At 38.2% G+C, this 24,170-nt stretch overlaps 1 protein-coding gene across 7 annotated transcripts in view; it reads right to left on the minus strand.

Annotated features, from left to right (window-relative positions):
• Positions 1-24,170, minus strand: part of LOC118712127 (probable ubiquitin carboxyl-terminal hydrolase FAF-X) — a 186,960-nt gene that overhangs the window by 78,608 nt on the left and 84,182 nt on the right. For all 7 annotated transcript variants that reach the window (XM_045577118.1, XM_045577120.1, XM_036425631.2 and 4 more), the window contains 8 exons: positions 23,350-23,692; positions 20,336-20,431; positions 19,083-19,294; positions 16,105-16,345; positions 15,630-15,779; positions 10,651-10,771; positions 5,600-5,730; positions 4,421-4,699 (listed from right to left, as the gene is read on the minus strand). In XM_045577118.1, coding sequence (XP_045433074.1) covers positions 4,421-4,699; positions 5,600-5,730; positions 10,651-10,771; positions 15,630-15,779; positions 16,105-16,345; positions 19,083-19,294; positions 20,336-20,431; positions 23,350-23,692 — 1,573 coding nt within the window. The remainder of the gene's footprint in view (positions 1-4,420; positions 4,700-5,599; positions 5,731-10,650; positions 10,772-15,629; positions 15,780-16,104; positions 16,346-19,082; positions 19,295-20,335; positions 20,432-23,349; positions 23,693-24,170) is intronic.

Consider the following 24,170-nt stretch of genomic DNA (forward strand, 5'->3'; position numbering starts at 1 on the left):
ACCCTATTTTCATAGTAGCATTATTCACAGTGGCCTTGACATGCAAACAACCAAGGTGTCCAGTGATAGAGGACTGGATAAAGTAGATGTGATATATATATATATATATATATATATATATATATATATATATATATATATATATATATATATAGTGGAATACTACTCAGCAATAAGAAAGGATAAAATAGTGCCATATATAACAACACGTATGAACTTTGAGAAAGTTATGGTAAGTGAAAGGTCAGTCAGAAAAAAGTTAAGTACTATATAATTCCACTCAAATATGGGAAGAAAAACTGAAACTGTAAACACAAACTTGTGATGACTGCCAGAGGGAAGGGGGAATAAAGGACCCAATATAAAGTGACAAAGATTTGACTTTGGGTGGTGGGAACATTGTGCAACATATAGATCTTGTAACATAGACACTTATACCTGAAATATGTAGGTTCATGTTCACCAGTGTCGTCACAATAAATTTTAAAAAGCAATTAAATTTAATTTTTAAAAAAGTTTGTGGAGATAAATATGGCAGAGGAATAAGTGGATGATGCAAGGACATACTCCCAGAATCAAACTGGAATTACAACTAAAGTACAGAAAAACTCCCTGAATAATCAACTGAAGATTCCCTAAGGAGAACCCTGATTCCCAAAAATACCAATCAGAAAGAATGTATGCATCCCTATAATCATGGCAGCATAATTTATAATAGCTAAGATCTGGAAACAGAATAAATGCATATCAGCAGATGAGTGAATAAAAAAGCTGTGGTACATTTATACCAGGGAATATGCAGCAGTGAAAAACAAAGATCTCTTACCCTTTGAGATAGCAGAGGGACCTTCAGAGTGTTAGACTGAGTGAAATCTGTCAGAGAAAGACAAGTATCCCATGATCTCACTCATATATGGGACCTAATTTACACAATAAACTGATGAACAGAGTAGATCCAGAGACAAGGAAGCATAGAACAGAGCGCAGAATCTCATAGGGAAGGCAGGGGAGGGTGGGAGGAAATCAACCAAGAACCTTATATGCATATACGCACATAGACACAGACAATAGGGTGGTAAAGGCTTAGAATGACAGGAATTAATGGGTGGCAGAAAAGGGGACATAAGTAATAATTTCAACAATAAAGACTTTTAAGAAAGAAAACAAAACAAGTTTGTTGTGGTGTTCTTGCCGTCACTAGGTAGACAAAGGATACTTACTAGGTATAATGCTGCTAGCCTCTCTCTTACCTCAAATCAGTTTAAATTTTTATAAATTTATACAAGATGCCCAGTGCACAAAAATTGTGGAATCTGGGGAGAGAGGGGTCCTCAATCAAGCCCTTTTGTGTCAGGGATCCCTCAGGGCCTAAACCATCAGTCGAACACTCTTAGCGCCATCGTGGAGGTGGGAGAGGCTTTTGCCTCTGTGCTAGCCAAGCGTGACTGAGCGGTGCTTCCCCTGTGGGAGTGCTCTGACCACCAGAGGGCAGCTCCTGCATTGAGCGTCTGTCCCTTGGTTGTTATTACATGTCATAGCAACTGGTCAACCAGTAGTCAGTGCACTCATAACAAGCAGTTGAGTGATCTTAGCATATCATTAGCATGTTATGCTTTGACTAGAGGCCTGATGCACGAATCTTTGTGCAAGAGTGGGCCTTCCTCCTCCTGGCTGCCTGCACCACATTTGCTCTGGCCAGAGCTGTATATTAACTCTGGTCTGGAGCTGCCTTTCTGCCTTTCCACACTGCCCAGAGGCCCGAAGAGGCTGGAGAGGTGCGGAACACCCTCCCCAGCCCTGGCTGCATGGCCAATAGACACAGACAATAGGTTGGTGAAGACTTAGAGTGACAGGAATTAATGGGGGACAGAAAAGGCATCTGCATATGCAAATCAACTCATCATATTTATTGGATTAATTTGCATACTCACTCCTGATTGGCTGGTGGGCATTGTGAAGGTATGGTCAATTTGCACCTTATTTTTTTTATTAGTGTAGATTGGCCAACTGGTAACTTAGCATATTAAGCTATTATATAGGATGTCTATTCATAGTTACATGAGTATTATTTTAATAATTTAATTAACATTTGAGGTGCTATTTGCCATGAGTTACTACAAAAGATTTCTAATAAAAAATTAGTAGAAATGGTGAAAGTAAAGTGCATAGTTAGCCATTATGAATCATTGACTTTTAAGTATTAGGTAACTTACTATTTGGGCAAGTTATTTCATCTCTTTTTATATTAATTTTCAGATATAAGATATGCTGCTAGCATAAACCGGTTTGGCTCAGTGGTAGAGTATCAGTCTGTGGACTGAAGGCTCCCAGGTTTGATTCTGGTCAAGAGCATGTACATTGGTTGTGGACACATCCCCGGTAGGAGGTGTGCAAGAGGCAGCTGGTTGATGTTTCTCTCTCATCGTTGTTTCTAGCTCTCTCTCTCTCTCCCTCCTCTCTGTAAAAATATCAATAAAATATATTTTTAAAAATATGCCTCTATTCTATCTAATGAATGAATAATATACAAATTGACCATCACCCCAAGACACAATATGGCTGCCCCCATGTGGATACAAGATGACCACTATACGATCGCCATCAAGGGAGGGCAATGGTGAGTGATCAGGATGGCAGAAAAGGGCAGTTAGACATAAATCAGACTGGCAGTGGAATGGTTAGGGGGTGATTAGGGTGACAGGCAGAAGTGGTTAGGGGCAAACAGGAAGGCAGGCAGGCGAGCAGTTGGGAACCAGTAGTCCTGGATTGTGAGAGGGATGTCCGACCACTCATTTAGGCCCAATCCTAGCAATAAATGGGTGGTAGGACATCTCTTGAGGAGTCCCAGATTAGAGAAGAGTGCAGGCTGGGCTGAGGTACATCACCCCATGAACAAATTTCATGCACTGGGCCTATAGCCTTACCTAATAGATAAATATGTAAATTGACCATACTTCTGCTAAGTCACCAGCAAATCAGGAGTGATATACAAATTAACCCAATGAAGACGGTGGTTAATTTGCATACCCAGGTGCCCAGTGACAGATGCAGGACACCATGATGATGAGGCAAGCCTTCTGCCACACCTCTGGTCTCTCAGGGCCTATGGGCAGCTTGGGAAGGTAGGGCTGGAACAGAAAGAGGCGTTCTGGGGCCAGACGGGAAAGGGACTGGGATGGAATGGAAAGGCAGTGATAGCCCATTCTAGCACAAATCTTCATGCATCAGGCTTCTAGTATATAAAAAATAGACAAAAGATGTAAAGAGTTATATAAAATGCACTGTATATTTACCTCACTGAATTCTCTGGAAGGATCATGATAGGAACCTACCTATTTTTTAGAGAGAGAGATAGAAACATCAATGATGAGAGAAAATGATTGAACAGCTGCCTCCTGCATGCCCCAGACTGGCAATGGAAGTGGCAACTTAGACATGTGCCCGGATTAGGAATCAAACTGAGATTTCTTGATTCCTGGGTCAATGCTTAACCACTAATAAATACCGGCTGAGCAAGAACCTACCTGTTTTTATTTATTAATGTACAGAATCCACAATATAAAGTAAACTAGAGTGAAGAAAAAGCATTATAAATATCTTTTCTAAATCTGCTTGTAGAAACTACTCTTCTAACCTTTGTAAGAAAATTTCAAAACTACATAAATATAGAGAATACATTACAGTACTCTCAGTACTTACCAACAGAAGGCTTAACTTGTTTCACTTAAATGCCCCAGTCCCTGACTAGACAGACATCCAGTATTGAGAAAATTGCATTTTATTTAAAATGCCTTAGCATGATTATCCTTTTATAAAACTCACAATATTGATTTCCTACCTAAATTATTCTCAACACCAATATCTAATCATTACTCAAATCTCCAATTAAAAACTAACCCATTAGAAAAAAAAAACTATTTCTAACCATTTTAATCTTCATTCAGTAATTTAAAAAAATCATAAACAAATTAACTCAGCTTTATTATGAATTAAACACTACATTCAACGTTTACATCAAATCTTAGTATATCTTCAGAATAATGGGCAATATGAATCAAGGATGATTCTAGGCCAACAAGAAAATTATTGTCTGAGAAGTTATGTTGGTCATACTGGAAAAAGAGGCAGTCAATGTGCCAATTAAGTATTTTCTTTTATTACCATACTTTTATAAATCTATCAGTATGGGTAAAATGAAAGATTCAGGTGAAGTTTTATAAGACTTAAAGACATAAAACCCAAACAGAACATGATGGGGATGAAGTATCCATTTTGAATAGTGTAATCAGCATAAAAAATTTATATTTCAGTACAAATATAATAGATTGGATTGAATTTACATTGTTTATGTAAAAGATATTGAGGAATTGAAAAATTAAATATTAACTATAAAATTTAAAGAGTTAAAAAAATTTATTACCGGTGTTATGGGATCTGAACCATCTACAACTGGTTGACAAGCTTCTGCTACAGCACGAACATGTCCATAACCTATGGCTGTTAGCAACAATTTTGCAATTTTAAGGCCATTGAGGAATACACCTCTACGAGTTTCCATATCTGCATTAGGCAGGAAGTTAGTTCTTGTTAGCATACTCAATACAAGAGGTAAACCACCACTTTTCAAGAAGTGAAATTGAAAATCAGAAGAAGCATCTGCCAAAGTTGCACCAGCAGGCATTAATAAGGCATAAACTACCTAGAAAAAAGGGAGACAAATTAATTAAAACACGAAAATCATTTATACACAAAAATATATGCACTGCTATGTTCATTGCTGCATTATTCATGGTGGCCAATAGCTGGAAACAGCCAAAGTGCCCTACAATAGAGAACTGGATAAAGAAGATATGTTATTTATAGACAACAGAATACTACTTGGTCATAAGAAAGAATGAAATAGTGTCATTTATAACATGGATGTATCTTGAGAACATTATGCAAAGTGAAATAAGTAAGACAAAAAAAGCTAAAAACTATATGACTTTACTATGGAATATAAAACCAAAACTTATCAGTGTAGTGGTTGCCAGAGGAAAGTGATGGGAATGAAAAGGATCCTCAAATGAGGTGACAGGGGAACATGTGACTTTGGGTGAAGGGCACATGGTCCTATTAATATATATAGATTTTGTAAACTAGTAATCTACATATGTAACCTATATGTTCACGTGGACTAATGTCACCCTAATAAAATAAAATAATAAAGTTAATAACAGTGCTAAAAAAAAATTAAGGAATCATTTTTCAAATTTCTTTTTCCATTGATTTTTATGGAGAGTAGGAAGAGAGGGAAAGACAGAGAGAAACATCAGTGTCAGAGAAACATATAATCAGTTGCCTCCTATACAGGCCGCGGAGGAACCTACAATAGAGGTATGAGATTCGTGCCCTTGACCAGAATTGAACCCAGGCCTCTTTAGTCCATAGGACGGTGCTTTTATCCACTGAGTCAAACGACCTAGGGCAGGAATAATTTAAAACTTAACTTGCTCCCTCATTACTAAGAACATTTTAACTATTCCTAAAGATTATTTCATATATTTTTATATTACCAGGTGATAAAAAAATAGTAGTTTTGTAAAAAAAGAAAAATAACCTCTGTTAGGTATAGCACTTGGGAGGCAGAAGGACCAAAGAAAAGTGAATCAAGAGATGGTCCCAGGTCATTTTCTTCAAGTTTTGCACAATCCAAACAAATACCTCGTAGTTTTTCTATTGCTGTGGTATCTGCAAGTAACAACAACAAACCAAAAACATAGATTAACTTAAAATAATATTATTTTGTTAAAAGATCACATTGGATATACTGATATACTGATTAGTATTATTGTTAATCTGAAACATAATAATTATGAATTAGGCTAACTATAAGATAAAATGTTAAAAGATTTAACCACAACAAAACTGGGTAATTATCAACTAGAACTCAATCATTAACTCAAAATATGAAGTAAAGTTTCCCTATTCAGACTTCAAATCAAATGTTCTTTAACATAAGAGTCAGACAATGTAAACAATAATAAAACTCCACAACACTAAAAAGGAGTTAGTTTTTCTTGAAATACGAAGAACACAGCTACTACCACCAAGGTAATTACTTGCCTCACATGACATTCTTCATGAGCTATTTTTGCTTTATTAAAAGAAAGTTGAGTTTCAAGAAAAGAACTAAAGATATAACTATTTCAAAATGTATAGCTATATGTAAGAAAAGCCTCGCTTTTTCCTTTTTATTATAAAGATGTGACACTTTTAAAAAATAATGAAGATATATATTGAGAAGAAAATGCTATCTTAGAAGAAAACAGCATTAAGTCTTCATGATCTTAGGTTAGGCAATTTCTTATATATGATACAAAATAATAAGTGAAGGAAAAAAAAGAGATAAAAATGGATTGCTCCTCTATTAAAACATTTTTCTAAAATATGACATGAGTCAGTGGAAAGAGGACAGAAATATTTGTTATATATATCATAAAGGATGTATATGTGAATTATCAAGAATATTTACAATCTATATATATAAGGCTAATATGCAAAGTGTCCCCTAGGACGTTTGACCTGGAGTTTGATCACTCAATATGATGTGTGCTGACTACCAGGGAGCAGCAAGGAACATGGTGAACCAACATGCAGTAGTGGGGCGCTGAGGGAGCTAAAGAAGGAGGAGGCAGCGAGGTGGTAACCTGAATGGCTATGCCTAGGTAACCCACTTGTGCATGATTTTCATGCACCGGACCTCTAGTTCAATAATAAAAAGACAAATAAGCCACCAAAAAGATAAGGAGACATAGCTGGTTTCACTCAGGGAACAGAGAGAGGTCCTGGATTCGATTCTGGTGAAGGGAGGCATATAGGAGGCAGCCAATAATTCTCATTATTGATCCTGGAGGACCAGTGTACCCCCATCCAGTATAGTGGTACTCTAGTCACAAAGATGGAAACACCCATAGCCAAAAGATGATGGCACCCAGTCCTCTCAACACTGTCAGAGTCTCCCAGTCCTAGGGGTCAGTCGCTGAGAGCCTACAGAATGAGCAGCCTAACAGAATGCTTGCTTTGTCATCAGAGCAATGAGGCAAATATTCTACCCTAGCTGCAGAGAGCCTCTGTGCCACAGAGAGCCTCTGGACAATGGGCATGGAGCAGCCAGGCCCCACAGAAAGTAAAGAACCATGGGGAGTGGGCCAAAGCTGTCATGGCTCCCAGACTGGAGAGAGCTCCCTGACTGTAGAGGATGTAGGTCGGTATGAGGGCCCCACCCCCCAAGCACGAATTCTGAGCACTCAGCCTATAGTGCAAATATACTAGAGGCCTGGTACATGAAAATTCATGCACTCAGAGTCCCTTAGCCTGCCCTGAGATCAGGGCCTACCATGGCTTTCCTCTTTCTGGATGCAGTCAGCTGGGCCCATTCCCACCACTACCACTGCTTGCCATCTATGCAGCATTGCCCTACCCCATCCCTTACCTCTGCAGGCAACAGGCGTAGGGTGTGATGGCTTGCCTGGCCTGGGCTTTCCTCTGCAGGATGATCGCTGGCAGGTTGCATACCTGCCACAGAGTCGCCACTGGTGGCCTGTCTGCCTACCTGATTGTCCTTAACTACTGGCCTGCCTACCTGTTAATCCCAGATGCTGGCCTGCCTATCTGATAACCCATAACCACTCTGCCTGCTGCCTGATTAACTCTAAGCATTTTCTTGGGGGCAAAGCCAGACTGACAAGGGACTGTGGTGGTTCTAGTCTCTGGTCCTTCCGGTCGTGACGATTATGGTGGCTGGCCTTTTATTATATAGGATTTAGTACATATATACATATAAATGACAAAATAGGGTAAGATTTATAACTGTGAGAGAAGTCAGTTTCAATTCTGAAAGACAAACCAAAAGAAAGCTTATAGAATTGGACTGCAATTGGAGGTACAGATTTTTGTGTAAACAGATATCTATCTATATCCTATATAATAAGAGAGAAATATGCAAATTATGCATGGATACCACAACCATTTCAGAGAACAATCCCAACCCTAGCAGACATATATCACACAACAGGGCTGGGGGTGGATTCCGAATGTCTGCAGCCCAGCCCAAGGCCACTTGCTGGGGGTTTGTGAGCAGGCACACTATGCCACCTGCCCTGGAGCAAGGCTCCAAGCCAACCTACAGAACCGTCCTGAGGGGTGTGCTCCAAGCCACCATGGCCAGTCTAAGCTGAAAATAGAACATCCTACGAGGGCTCTCAGACTGTGAGACAGGGCAGGCTGGGCTGAGGGACACCCACCCAATGAATGAATTACATATACTGGGCCTCTAGTCCTATATAATAGAGGTAATATGCACATTGACCATCACCCAATGTGGCCAAAAATGGCCAACACAAGATGGCCTGCAGAGAAAGGAAGTTGTGTGCAATGAGGCTTACAGGAGAGGGCAGTAGTGGGTGACCAGGCATACAAAGGAGGGCAGTAGGGAGGGACTAGGCCTGCAAGGAAGGGCAGTTGGGGATGATCAAGCCTGCAAGGGAGGGCAGTTAGGGGACACCAGGCTGGCAGAGGAGGGCATTTGGGAGCGACCAGGTCTACAGGGAAAGGTAGTTGGGAGGGACCCAGGTTTACAGGGGAGAACAGTTCTGGTGATCCAGGTCTGAAAGGGAGGGCAGTTGGGAGGAGACCAGGCCAGTAGGGGAGGGCAGTTAGGGACAACCAGGCTGGCAGGGAAGCAATTAGGAGTTGATCAGGCTGGCGGGGGAGTGGTTACGAGATGATCAGGCTGGCAGGCAGACTCGGTTAGGGCTAATCAGGAAGGCAAGCAGGCAAGCAGTTGGGAGCCAGCAGTTGGATTGTGAGAGGGATGTTGGACTGTCCGTTAGGCCTGATCCCAGTGGGTCTCAGAATGGAGAGGGTACAGGCTAGGCTGAAGGATGCCCCCCTCCCGTGTACAAATTTCGTGCACCGGACCTCTAGTTTTATAATATTTCTTTATGGTTGAAAATATTACATATGTCCTCTTGTACCCCCAATGACTCCCTGCAGACCATCCCAACTCATTGTCCCAAACTCTCAAGACTCCATTGTCTGTGTCCATGGGCCATGCATATATATACATAAAAAGTCCTTGGCTGATTACACATACCTGTCTTCCCTCCAAGATTCTGCACTCTGTTCCATGCTTCCATGTTTCTGGATTCACTACCATAAATTCATTTATTTTGTTAATTAGATCCCATATAGTGAGATAAGGGGATACTTAAGTGTCTTTCTCTGACTGACTTATTTCAGTTAGCATTATTCTCTCTAGATGCCTCTATGTTGTCTCAAAGAGTATGACTTATTCTTTTTTATTGCTCAATATAATAATTGTCTTTAAATGACAAAAAAAATCTTAAAATTTACATGTTTTATAAGTCTGATTTACAATTGAGAAAAGCATTTGCTTTTCTGAAACATTTTAAAATAAAAATTAAAATTACAAATGAAAGTATACCAGAAATTTGTAGACTCTTAGAGATTTTTATGTATACCCTAGAACATCCATTTTAATATAATAATATGCATACAAATACTATATAATAAAGATGTAGTATGCAAATGGTGGGATCCGGCCTAAACAGGCAGTCAGATATCCCTCAAGGTGTCCCAGATTAGAGAGAGTGCAGGCTGGGCTGCACCTGCATTTGCCCCAGTGCATGAATTTCATGCCATGTGCCTCAAATAACTTTATAAAGGAACAAAGGAATGTGGGGAAAAAGATGGCAAGAAGGATGATGGAACAGAAGTAGAAAATAAGGAGGAAAGAAAGTTTATAAATGAATAGTAGCCCTGCACATGAATCCGTTCACCAATAGCGGACTTCAGAGGGGCTGAGAGGACTTGCTTCCTACACTTCCCTGGCTTCCCTGCTGTCATCATACTCCCAATCCCTTCCTGGGATGCCCTGACTTCTAGTCAACAAACTATATACACTAATGCACCTAATCCTGGATAGGGTCTTCAGGGTCCAGTTCTCTGGAACCAAAGCGGTACTGTCCTTAATGTCAACTCCACCCCTGCTAGCCTGTGCCTCCCCTCCCAACACAGGGTGCCCAGCCCAGCACGGGTGGCTGAGGCTCACACAGCCTGGGAGGTGCTACCACGAATCAGGAGCACCTCCCTTGGAAGACCATGGACCGTCCACCCATATGTCCCGGGATCTGCAGATGCCTCCTTGCCAAAGGCTGGTGCTGGGGGCCACCACCCTCTTCTGAGCTGCCTACGCCCCACCTCTTGGCGGGTGCACCTACAGTGCCCCCTGCGGCTGCCACAGCCTCCTGCTATGCAGCCCCTAATTTCTGACCCCTTTTCATTCCCGTGTCTTTTTCTCATTCCCTTTCTATATTTCTGCCTCAGCAGCTGCTGTGGCTCTGTTCAGATGGATGTCTGGAAGACAGTTGCCCTAATTAACATATTACCGTTTAGTATAAAAATTTTCACATTCTCAAAAAAATATAGATAATACAAATTTGAGCAAAAATTGTTAGATGATCAAATAAAAACGATGCAAAAGTATGTAAGAAACACATTTTCATCTACACTAAATGTGTGTACATTATATAAACTTCACATGAAAATATATATGCAATATTTAAGAAAATTTAGGCATCTTCTTACCTGGTGGCATCAGTTGCATTAATAGTCTTGCTCCATTTCTAAGTTGTGGCATTTTTAGATTGCTACCTAAGTCTGCCACTTGCCAAAGAAAAGAGATGTATTTCGGATGCTGTGACATTATCTGAAATATAGAATAAAAAAAATGTTTAAGGCATCAATTATGTAAAAAAGTATTTTATTCAAATTAATCTATTTCCTGTCCCTGTTTCTTACTTGTCATTCACATCTTTGCCTCTGTCACCTTTTACTCCCTGAAAATGTTTCCCTCACATCTTTTCATTTTAACAAATGCAATGATCCTTCATGATTCAAACTTAACCATTTATTAGGATCTAACTATTTTGAGTGATTTCTTTGTGACAGGCATTCTATTATTTTATAAAATATGGAACTCAGAAACTACCCTGTTTAATAAGAGTAATATGCAAATTCATCATCACAACACACAAGATAGCTGTCCCCATGTGGACACAAGAAGGCCAGCAGAAGAGGATAGTTAGGGGTGACCAGACATGCAAGGGAGGGCAGTTGGGGGCGATCAAGCTTGCAGGGGAGGGCAATTAAGGGTGACCAGGCCGGCAGAGGAGAAAACTCAGGGGCAACTGGGCCTGCAAGTGACGGCAGATGGGGAGGTGGGGGGAAGGGAAGACCCAGGCCTGCAGGGAAAACAGTTAGGGTTGACCAGGCCATCAGGGAAGGGCAGTAAGGTGCAAACAGGCTGGCAGGAGAGTGGTTAGGGGGTGATGAGGCTGGTAGGAAGAAGTGATTAGGGTCAATCAGGAAGGCAGGCAGGAGAGCAGTTCGGAAGCAGCAGTCCTGGATTGTGAGAAGGATGTATAACTGCCCATTTATGCCCGATCCCTAAAATGGGCAGTCAGACACCCTGAAAATGTTTCCCTCACATCTTTTCATTTTAACAAATGCAATGATCCTTCATGATTCAAACTTAACCATCTGCCCTTGACAGATTGAAGAGGGTGCAAGCTGGGCTGAAGGATACATTTCTCCTCTTCCCCCCATATAGGTGAATGAATTTCATGCACCGGGCCTCTAGTTTACTATAAAAACACTTCCCTATGTCAGGGATAACTATTGCTGGTTAAAAATCCTAATCCAGCTGAAATTGGCTCAGTGGATAAAGCATCGGCCTGCGGACTGAAAGATCCCAGGTTCGATTCCCGTCAAGGGCATGTACCTTGGTTGTGGGCACATCCCCAGTGGGGGGTGCAAGAGGCAGCTGGTTGATGTTTCTCTCTCATCGACGTTTCTGACTCTCTATCCCTCTTAATTCCTCTCTGTGTAAAATCAATAAAATAAATAAAATAAAATAAAATAAATAAATAAAAAATAGATAAAATAAAAATAAAAAATAATAAATAATAAAATTAAAAATGAATAGAATAAAATAATAATAATAAAATTAAATTAAATAAAAAATACAACATACTTCTCTCACTTAAAAATAAAAATCCTAATTCAATAGTTGCAGGAAATTAAATTCCTCTAAAATTGAAGTGCCTAGTTTTATTAATAGACATAACTGTTATAAGTTAAAAATATCAATTTGAGAGAAACATCAATCAGCTGCCTGTGCACACCCCTTACTGGGGATGTGCCTGCAACCAAGGTACATGCCCTTGAGAGGAACTGAACCTGGAATCCTTCAGTCTGCAGGTTGACACTCTATCCACCATGCCAAACCAGGTAGGGCTACAGCTATAATAATTCTTAAGGGTAATTGGAAAAGTAGAAAACCCAAGAAAGATAGTTGTTTCTTTAGTTATACATTAAGAATATATGAAAACAGCTGAAACCGGTTTGACTCAGTGGATAGGGCGTCGGCTTGCGGACTGAAGGATTCCAAGTTAGATTCCAGTCAAGGGCATGTACCTTGGTTGTGGGCACATCCCCGGTGGGAGGTGTGCAGGAGGCAGCTGATTGATGATTCTCTCTCATCAATGTTTCTAACTATCTATCCCTCTCTCTTCCTCTCTGTAAAAAAATCAATAAAATATATATTAAAAATAAATAAATAAATAAATAAAGGTATGACACTATAAATACCATGTATGCAAAAAAAAAAAAAAAAAAAAAAAAAAAGAATATAGGAGAACAGAAAAAAAAAAAAAAAAGATGGTGGCCTGAGTAAATAATCTCAAAACAATAACTAAAAGTAAGAAAGGACATCATCCAAAACCTACAAGTGGAAATCTACAAGTGGAAAGAAGGACAGAGGCTCATGGATCAGGAGGGCTGCAAAGTACTGAGGTAGGGAGATGCTTGTGCAGAAAGGAAAGGCGGCCAAGTGTCTGGCTGGCAGGAGGGGAAAGGAAGCTCCTGACTGTGCTAAACCAAGGCTCATAAAGGTGCAGTCTGGACTGTAGAGAAAGGCACACAGAGACTCAGAGACTTGGAGACTCAGGGGATCCGAGGGCCGAAACAGGCAGGGTCTAAAGTCACGCGAGTGAGTGCGCACAGAGAGGTCTGACAACGGAGGTTGCCACATGTTTTCCATAGTGGAAGGAGTCAGAAGTTCCTGACTGCACTAAATCCTAGATCCCACTGCACTGAGTACTGAAACACAGTTTCGGACGAGCCCCTGGAGCACCCACACTTTTACAAGGAGAATCAGAAACTCAGGAGATCCATGGAAGGCAGAGGACTGAGGCGCAAGCACAAGTTCAGGACTGATGGAAGCCAAGACTGTCAGCTCAGCCGTGAGACTCTGTCCCATCCAAGCTGTATGCTCAGAGGCTTCTGCAATTTTGCAAGTCCGACCCTATAAGACTGTCTTCAGTACAGAAGGTATCCCAGAGTAGACACAGCTGATCCATCCAGCTGGCCTGGAGGTTAATTCCTCCCAGTGATACCAACAACAATCAAGACTTAACTATATACAACAAGGTTGTACACGCAGTCCACAAAGGTGAGAACCATGAATGTCTACCTCAGGTAACTGGTGAGGCTGACCCACTGAGCGATATATATAGGACACTAAACACACAAAGCCACCCTACCAACTCAAGGAAGCAGGGAAATGATGAGACAAGGAAACAGATCTCTAATTAAAGAAATGGAAGAGAACAAAAGACGATATAGAGTTCAAAACCACAGTTGTAAGATTTTTTAAGAATTTCCTAGAAAAGGCCAATAAATTTAATGAGACCCTTGAGGATATGAAAAGGACCAATTAGAAATTAAACATACACTAACTGAAATAAAAAAATATTATACAGAAACCCAACAGCAGACCAGAGGAATGCAAAAATCAAGTCAAAGATTTAGAATACAAAGGCAAAGGACATCCTCCGGAGAAGCAAGAAGAGAAGAGAATATAGGTAGTTGAACACGGTGTAAGGAGCCTCTGGGAAAACTTTAAGTGTATCAACATCAAGATTTTGGGGGTGCCAGAAGAAGAGAAGAGAGCAAAATATTGAAAATATATTAAAAGAAATAATGACAGAAAAGTTTCCCTCTCTGGTGAAAGAAATAAACTTACAAGTCCAGGAAGCGTACAGTACCCCAAGCAAGAGGAATCCCAAGAGGACCACACCAAGACACATTATAATTAAAATGCCAAGAGCAAAAGACAAAGACAGAATCTTGAAAGCAGCAAGAGAAAAACAGCTAGTTACCTATAAGGTAGCAGCCATAGGACTATCAGCCGATTTTCAAAAGAAACTGTGCAGGCCAGACGGGAGTGGCAAGAAATATTCAAAGTAATGAATAGCAAGAACTACAACCAAGATTACTCTACCCAGCAAAGTTATCATTCAGAATTGAAGGGCAGATAAAGAACTTCAAAGAAAAGAGAAAGCTAAAGGAGTTCATCACCACCAAATCAGTATTATATGAAATGCTGAAAGGTATTCTTTTTTTTATATATAATATATTTTATTGATTTTTTACAGAGAGAAAGGGAGAGAGAAAGAGAGCTAGAAACGTCAATGAGAGAGAAACATCAACCAGCTGCCTCTTGCACACCCCTACTGGGGATGTGCCCACAACCAATGTATATGCCCTTGACCGGAATCGAACCGGGGACCTTTCAGTCCACAGACCGACGCTCTACCGCTGAGTCAAACCGGTTTTGGCTGAAAGGTATTCTTTAAGAAGAGGAAGAAGAAGAAAAAATTATGATAAACAAATTCATATATATCAACAAGTGAATCTAAAAATCAAGTCAATTAAAAATCTGAGAAACAGAATAAACTGGTGAATATAATAAAATCAGGGACAAAGAATGGGTGTAGATTGATAGTCAAGGGGAAAGGGGTGTGGGGGTGCAGGAAGAAACTGGACTAACATCATACACCTATGGATGAGGACAAGGGGGGCAGGGGTAAGAGCAGAGGGTGGGGTGGGAACTGGGTGGAAGGTAGCTGGGTGGAGGGAGGGAGAGGGGAAAGGAGAAACAATTATAATAATCTGAGCAATAAAAATTTATTAAATTAAAAAATAATAATAATAAAAGAAAAAAAAGAATATAGAGAAAGACAGTAAATTGTGTATTTACTTAAAAACAGTTCTAAGTTGTCTTAGAAATAGTTTGGGAAGGACTAGTTAAAATGTAGGTCAGTCTCAAGTTTCATCCCTTTCCCTTTCTTGTAGTTATGCAATATAAAAAAGAAGTGTTTTTAAAGTGAGCTACTCATTAGCAATTAAATTACTACACAAAAACAACAAGCAAAAAGAGTTCTAAAGAAAGACTTATAGTAGTATTATCTGGGGGCAAATACTTGATAGCATTATAATGTAACTATTGTATAATTGATTAATCTCATGTAAACAAAATACTATATATATGTATATAAATTTATTTTTATTAATAATCATTAAAAAATCCATCAAAAGATAATAGGTAACTATATTTATTTGGCATTTGACCACTCATGAAACATTTAAACTCAGAAAAATCCTAAACATGTCTTTGTTTTTCTAAAGAAGAATGTAATGTTTTTCATATAGAAGCTACTTACCACTCCAGGCAAACAACTTTCCATTTCTGGACTGGAACTATCACTGTACTGATTATACCGGTTTCCAGGAGATCCAGTTGAGGAATCAGAAGAACTATCAGGGCTTGAAGGCATATTGGAACTTACCTGTGAAAGTTTGACTGTAATTACCTGAAAGTAAAAATACATATTAGAGGTAAAGACATAGGAAACACTTCCACAAAATACAGCAACTGGATATAACAAAAGACTAAAAATATTTCATGCTTTAATTTTAGGAATTCACTTTAAAAGTGTTATCCAATATACACCATGTAGTAGTTTATTTCCTTCACCATACCTGTGTCATACCTTTATTAATTAGGTCTATAACCAAAACACATATCATAATATTAGACTATATAACATGGATAGCTCAATAAACATTTACTAAATCAACAACAAACACCCTTCATGTTTAACATTTGGAAAAAATTTGAAAATTATGTATACTTACTGATTTATCTTTTAAGTTTAATTGACCAATTAGTTTTCCGTCATCTTCAGAATCTATCAGCTCACCACCCACAAAAAGTTCAATTTTTGTATAAGCTACATTTGCTTTTATACGATTGAGAATACATCGTCGTACTGAACCAACTGTATCATTTGTATGAGACCATATGTCCAAGTCATCAACCTGTCTACCATGGTTTGGAAATCGAACAATAAGAGAGAGGTGTTTACCACGAAATGCTCTGAAAAAAAAAAGAAGTAATTTTTAAAAAGCAACTTTTACAGATTATCAATATTAACATGACAATTTAATATTTTAAGGAATGTAATTAAACTGATTTATATTTATAATAATAGATGTAATATATTAGCCTATATAATAAAAGCTTAATATGCTAAGTGTTCTGTCATCCATTCAACCAATCAAAGCAAAATATGCTAATGATATGTTAAGGTCACTCAATCGCTTGCTATGATGGGCACTGACCATCAGGGGGTAGACAATCAACTGGTCACTATGATGTGCACTGACCACTAGGATAGGGGGCAGGTAGTTTGGCTTGCTGCTGGGGGCTGGCCAATCAGGACTGTGCAAGATGAGCTAGACATGCCCTGGAGCCCTCCCATGGTCCATTCCTGCCTGGCCAACCTCCTATGTCCCTCCTTGGCCATGATCATGCACCACTGGGGTCCCTTGGCCTGGCCTGCAATCCGAAACCACTTGAGGGATGTTGGAGAGCTGAATTCAATCCAATCACGCAGGCCGGCCCAATGGACTCCACTAGTACATGAATCTGTGCACCTGGCCTCTAGTTAATTATAAGCTATAATGCTGAATTGACTAAAGATTATTTTTAAAAGAGATTGCTTCACCTAGGAAGCATCAATAAATATGTTAAAATGTTTCTATTAAAACTGGGTAAGAAGTCTATTTAAAAATATATTTTTTATTGATTTCAGGGAGGAAGGGAAGGGAGAGGGAGATAGAAACATCAATGATCAGGGAATCATCAATTGGGTACCTCCTGCACACCTTCTACTGGGAACCCTGTAAACTGGGCATGTGTCGTTGACAGGAATACAATCTGGGACCCTTCCTTCAGTCTGCAGGTTGACACTCTATCCACTGAACCAAACAGGGTAGGGCTGTAAAAATTCTTAAATATAAAAATTCATCTAAAAATATTTATCACTGCATATTCTCTATTTACAGGTAAAATATTCGAAATATTTTATATTTTTTATTTTTTAAAAGATGATAATTTCATAAAACTTGGTAATAGTTATTCTATAAACTTTTCAAAAACTGAACATGCCATTTATAAAATAATTTAGTTCGTTGTTTACTTACATTATAATTATATGAATTATATCACATAAAATTTTTGTATATTTTATTATATACAAAATGATTTAGCAAATTATTTAATTTATAAATTAAAAATTTTTTGAAAGAACAATTTACAAATATTCTTTTGTCAAAAATTAGTGGGTAACTGGATAAATAGCTTCTTTTTTTTTTTTTTTAATTCTTACCCGAGGATATGTTTTTATTCATTTTTACAGAGGAGAAGAGAAATAGTAATGTAAAATAAACATCCCTCCCATATACACTGAACCTGAGATCAAACCTGTGTGTGCCTTGACTAGAAAAGAAACTCCAGCTTTTTAGGTGTACTATAAAAGGCTCCAACCAACAAAACCAGCAAGCCAGAATAGGATAAGCAACTTTTTAACAATATATATATTTTATAGATTTTTTACAGAGAGGAAGAAAGAGAAAGAGAGAGTTAGAAACATCGATTAGAAAGAAACATTGATCAGCTGTCTCCTGCACACCCCAACTGTGGATGTGCCCACAACCAAGGTAAATGCCCTTGACCAGAATTGAACCTGGGACCCTTCAGTCTGCAGGCTGACGTTCTATCCACTGAGAACCGGTTAGGGCAGGATAAGCAACTTTTGAAATTTTTATTTTTTAACAGCATGAATAAATAACATGAAAATATAAATCATATCAACTATTTTCTGAATGGTTTGGCCTGTTATGATGTTTTTTCGTTTATTTTTATAAATCTATTAACTGATTTTAAAGAAAGGAAGGAAATGAGAAGAGAAACATCAATTTGCTTTTCTACTTATTTATGCTTTTTGTAAGTTATCATTGATTGCTTTTAGTAAGTTTCCTGACTGGAGATCTAAATGTAATCTTGACTTAATGGGATGCTCTAACCAACTGAACCTCTATGATAGAGCTAAGATATTATTTTTGTGTAAGACAACTTATGATGTTAGGTCTCATAGCATGAACTCTGTGGAAGTCAGCCTGGGCCTAGGACATAATCAGATAACATTGCCTTTTTGGTATAAAGGTAAACACTAGGTTCACGAGAGCCTAGTTTTGGTTAGAGGATCTATTTTAGAACTGCCTCCGAAGATATGTCAAGCACTGGACCATTCTAAATGCCAAGAAGAAGAAAAAGATTGATAAAGATTAAAACAATAAGAAAAAACAAAAACTGTACTTGATAAGTGAAAATGCCTCATCAAAATATATCTCGACTGTATATTCAAAAATAAATTCTTTGTAAGATGCAAATGATATTTTAAAGAAACATGTTATTAAAATCCAGAAATAAACTGTCCCTAGCCAGTTTGGCTCTTTGGATAGAATGTGGGCCTCCAGACTGACGAGACATAGGTTCAATTCTGGACAAGGATATATACCTCAGTGGTAGGTGCCAGTCCCATCTGGTCAGAGCACATGTAGGAGGTAACCAACTGATTTGAGACACATGGATTTTTTCCCCCTTTCTTTTCCTCTCCCTTCCTCTCTTTAAAAATTAATGAAAAATATCCTCAAATGAGAATTAACAAAAAATAAATAAATTCTATCCTTTCAAGTGTCATTATTTTTCTAAATAACTGGCTAAGAAAAAAAAAATTAAGTTAACATTGGAAGGTCAATATCTGACAAACCTTGACATAGGCAAAATTGTTCTTTCCTCATGATAATCACTATCACATTCATTTATGTATTCCTTTAAAACAGTTAAAACTCGAACCATTCGAATAGCTTCCTGTTTTGCACAATTAACATTGTCTTTATCACCATCCAGCACACACAATGTATCATGTGAAGCTTTCAAACGATCAAAGCAAGACTGAATGAAGTCTTCATGTATAACAACCTGTAAGCAATAGGTGAATAGACAAGTCAAGTTATTTTGAAATTTCAAAATCAAATATCCTGATCTAAGTAAAGACCAAAAAATGTCAACTAACAGGTAATTCTCAATCACATTACATGTTATTAAGCAATAAAACACAAAATAACCTGATAATAAAATAAGCATATATTTTCAAAACAAAACAAAAATCTTCTGGAGTAAGTGTCAAAGTAAAACAAATTTTTGGCTGTCCCAACGTAACATAATCTTGTCAATGCCAGCAATTTCTGATATATTTTTACCAATTATCTAATGAGAATAGTGTTTATTGAACTATGTTTAGAATCCTAGGGCTTTAAAGATGTTTCAGGACTGACCCTCTACAAGGTTTGGGAGGAAAAAGGAAACAGAGCAGACTGCAGAGAAAAGCTTATTTTCATTCCTTACATTATTTTACATTATAAAATTACTAGAAGCCTGATGAACAAAGATTCATGCTAGAATGGGCTTTCCTATCCCTGGCTACTGGCAGCACCTTTCCACCCTGCTTATCCCCTTTCCGCTCTAGGGAGCTGCCTCTTTTCACTCCAACCCCACCTTCCCACACTGCACAGAAACCCTGAGAGATTGGAGGTTGAGCAGAACCCCTGCATCCAGCCCGACCCCCATCACTTGCCACCTGTGTATGCAAATTAACAGTCATATTTGTTGGGTTAATTTGCATATCACCCCTGATTGGCTGGTGGCATAGTGGAGATATGGTCAATTTACATGTTTGTCTATTATTAGATAAGATAATGTACTTATGTAATAATTGTACTAACCACCTAAAGGTAAGTATAAATAAATTAAAAATTACTAACCATGTAAAGGTAAGTAAGCATAATTGATCAAATTAGCAACATATAAGGGTCAATTGTGGATTAAATAGTTAAATATTTTAGACAAGATTTAAATTGATCTCTAGTTTTTATATTAATAGTATTTAAAAAGAGTACACTAAAACACAAGATGACTTTCAACCTAATTGTAGTGAAACTTTCTATGCATTTCAATGCTTACCTTATTGACCTTTAATCTGGGGCCCAGGTTTGTATATATCTCTTTAAGGAAAGCTATAGCTGTGTTGGCAATGTCATCATTACTTTGAATCACCACCTAGATCAAAAATTAAAGTATAAGTAACAGTCAAAATATATTTTAATTTTGGGAGAAACCAAGATGGCGGCATAGGTAAATGCCTAACTGCAGCCTCATACAACAATTTCAAAAAAATACAACTAAAATACAAAGTGGACATTATCTAGAACTTCAGGAAAGTTGACTGACTGGAAATTCTACAACAGAAAGAAAATCAGAGGAGCTGTAAAAGCCTAAGGTACGGAGAAATAGTGCGGAGAGGACGCAGTCAGAGAGGAGGGGGAGGCTGAGTGCCTGGCTGGTGTTCCCTAGTGGGAAGGAGACAAAAGCTCCAAACTGTGCTAAACCCCAGTTCCGACAGCACTGACTCCCAGTTCTGGGAGAGACCTTGGAGACTCAGGCTCATACAGAGGAATTCTAGGTTGTAAAGAAACTCAGGGGAGCGGCAAATGGCACAGTGCTGGAGTCATGCATGTTGCACGCAGAGGATGGACTGTTCACTGTGCTGCTGGATTGCCCTAGCAGGAAGGAGACAAAAGCTCTGGACTGCACTGAACCCCAGTTCCGGGCTCATTGGGGGACAGACTAGACTGTCTGGTAGTGGGTGAAACTCGAGAGCACCTTTCTCTGAGAGGTGCTTGCAGCAAGTACCAAAGAACATTGAGGAACATAGACTCCGGAACCTCATACGGCGGGGCTGACAGGATGCCAAGGCTGTGGGCTCCACCCTGAAACCCTGCCCCATCCAAGCTAAACACAGAGGCTTTTGCATTTTTCCAAGTTTAGTCGAATAAGGCTGTCTCCTGGCATAAACACATCTGATCCTCACAAACAACTGGCCTGGAGGTCACTTCCTCCCAGTGATACCAACAACAATCAAGACTTACCTACAATAAGGCTGTACAAACCGTCCTCAAAGGGGTGCACCAAGAGTGTCCACCTCAGGTAACTGGGAGGCTGACCCACTGAACCATATAGGACACCTTAGCACACAAAGGCACCCTACCAACTCAGGGAAGCTGCAAAAACATTTTAACGAGGAAACAGATCACAAACAAAAGAAATAGAGGACAATAAGAGACTGGATATAGAGTTCAAAACCACGGTTATAGGGTTTTTTAAGAATTTTCTAGAAAAGGCTGATAAAATAAACGAGACCCTTGAGGATATAAAAAGGGATCAACTAGAATAAAGAATACATTGTCTGAAATAAAAAATATTACAAAGTCCTAAAAACAGAATGGAAGAATGCAAGAATCAAGTCAAAGATTTGGAATGTAAATGGCCAGAAGACACTCCTCTGCAGAAGCAAGAAGACAAGAGAATTCAGAAAGTTGAAGATAATGTAAGAAACCTTTGGGACAACTTCAAGCGAACCAACATTAGAATTATGGGGGTCCCAGGAGAGAGAGGAAGATACCAAAAACATATTGGAAGAAATAGTGACAGAAAACTTCCCCCATCTGGTGAAAGAATTAGACTTGCAAGTCCAGGAAGTCTCCAGAACCCCAAACAAAAGGAATCCAAAGAAGACACATCATAATTAAAATGCCAAGAGCAAAAAAAAAAAAAAAAAAAAAAAAAAAAAGAGAGAGAGAATATTAAAAGCAGCAAGAGAAAAGCAGGTAGTTACCTATACAGGAGCACTCATACGATTGTTAGCTGATTTTTCAACAGAAACCATGCAGACCAGACGGGAATGGCAAGAAATATTCAAGGTGATGAATAGCAAGAACCTACAGCCAAAAATACTCTACCCAACAAAGCTATTATTCATAATGGAAGGCCAGATAAAGAGCTTCACAGATAAAAAAAGAAAAAGCTAAAGGAGTTCATCACCACCAAACCAGAATTATATGGATTGCTGAAGGGGGTTTTTTAGGAATAGGAAGAAAATAAAGATAAAAATTATGAACAACAAATACGTAACTATCAACAAGTGAATCTAAAAACCAAAGGAATTAAAACATCTGATGAACAATATTAACTGGTGAATATAATACAATCAGAGGTATGGAAGGGGAGTGGACTTACGATTCTCGGGGAAAAGGGGAGTGGGAGGTGCAGGAGGAGACTGAACATAAAGTGTGCATCTATGGATGAGAACAATGGGGGGTGGGAAAGGGAAGCGGCTGAGGTGGAAACTGGTGGAGGGGAGTAATGGAGGGGGAAAAAATTAGTAACATTTGCAGTAATATGAACAATGAAGATTTGTTTCAAAAAAAGATATATTTTAATTTGACACTTAAATTAAAAAATATGCTCAATTATTTTAAAGAGTATTCAAGAATTTAAGGCTTAGCTGATTTTGACACTCAAATGAGGTAACAAAGTTTAATACATTTTAAAATAAAAAAATAATGGATATAAAACACAAATTTTCAGAATAATGAAAATGATAAAATATATTTTAACAATATTACATAACTGCAGTTTGGTAATCAAGCTGTGGTGTTTTCAAGGAGTAATTCAAATAAGTTAAAAAATTTACATAAAAATTTACAGGAAGAGCAATCTAATAACACCAGTAGTTTTTGCACATGTCAATTATTTAATTAAATCAGTTTTTAAAAATAGATTTATAATCCTCTGGCTTTAAAGATGTTTCAGGGCCAAAACCGATTTGGCTCAATGACTAGAGCATTGGCCTGCGGACTGATTCCGGTCCCAGGTTTGATTCCGGTCAATAACATACTTAGATTGCAAACACATTCCCAGTAGGGAGTGTGCAGGAGGCAGCTGATCAATGTTTCTCTATCATCGATTTTCTGGCTCTCTAACCTTCTCCCTTCCTCTCTGAAAAAAAACAAAAACAAACCCACAATAAACTATATTAAAAAAAAAAAAAAAAAAAAGGTGTTTTAGGATTGATCCTGGAAAAGGTTTAGGAAAAGAAAAGAAAGAGAATAGAACAAAAGCTCCTATTTCTGACTTACCCTCCAAAGGTAGTCTAATCCTATGAGTTCCAAATCATCCATCATATAAGCTCTTCGTTTTACTACTAGTTTTCCTTCTCGACAATTAACAGCTTTGAAGAATTGTTCAAAACATTTTATTCCATTTTCAGTTAAAAGGGAAGGATCGAGTTGAAGCACATTGTTTTCAAAGAAGTCCTTATTAATATCAGGATCTAAGTCTGGTTCATCTCCCATTAACTTGGAATACCATTTAAAGCAGGCTTCACGATCACAGAGGTAAACTGCATTCTCTGCTAAGCATTTCCATATTTGTTTTGCCTGAGGAGCACAGAGCCACAGCTGGCCATCCTTCAGTAAAAATCTTGAAAAATTTAAGAAGTCAATAATTATATTATATAATTTTATCCTAAAACACAATTTATTTGGACATGTCTGAAAAAATACTTTTATCGCAATTACAGAAGAAAAAAGTTATTCTTTCAAAATAACTTATCCATATAACTAAAGTAAACAAACAAACAAACAAACAAAAAAACCCCAGATAATTCATTTGTGAAAAAGCATATATTTCTTGGACAACTGCAAAATTAAGTGACTTGACATAAATATTAAAGCTTTTTCATTGTTCTCAAGAAGTTTGGTCTTTGAAACCAGATACTGATTAAATTCCCTGCTTATATATGGTTTCCCTATCTCTATATGCATATCTATTGAAAAAGTAGGTATTATATTAAAAATGACTTTCAGAGATAATTGAATGATTTTACAAAATAAAGCTATTTAAAATTTTTAAGTTTCTGAATATATACTCAAAACCTTATGACCACAATACATATGTA

This window comes from Pipistrellus kuhlii, unplaced genomic scaffold (assembly GCF_014108245.1).
Source record: "Pipistrellus kuhlii isolate mPipKuh1 unplaced genomic scaffold, mPipKuh1.p scaffold_m20_p_83, whole genome shotgun sequence".
Classification (NCBI taxonomy): Eukaryota; Metazoa; Chordata; class Mammalia; order Chiroptera; family Vespertilionidae; genus Pipistrellus; species Pipistrellus kuhlii.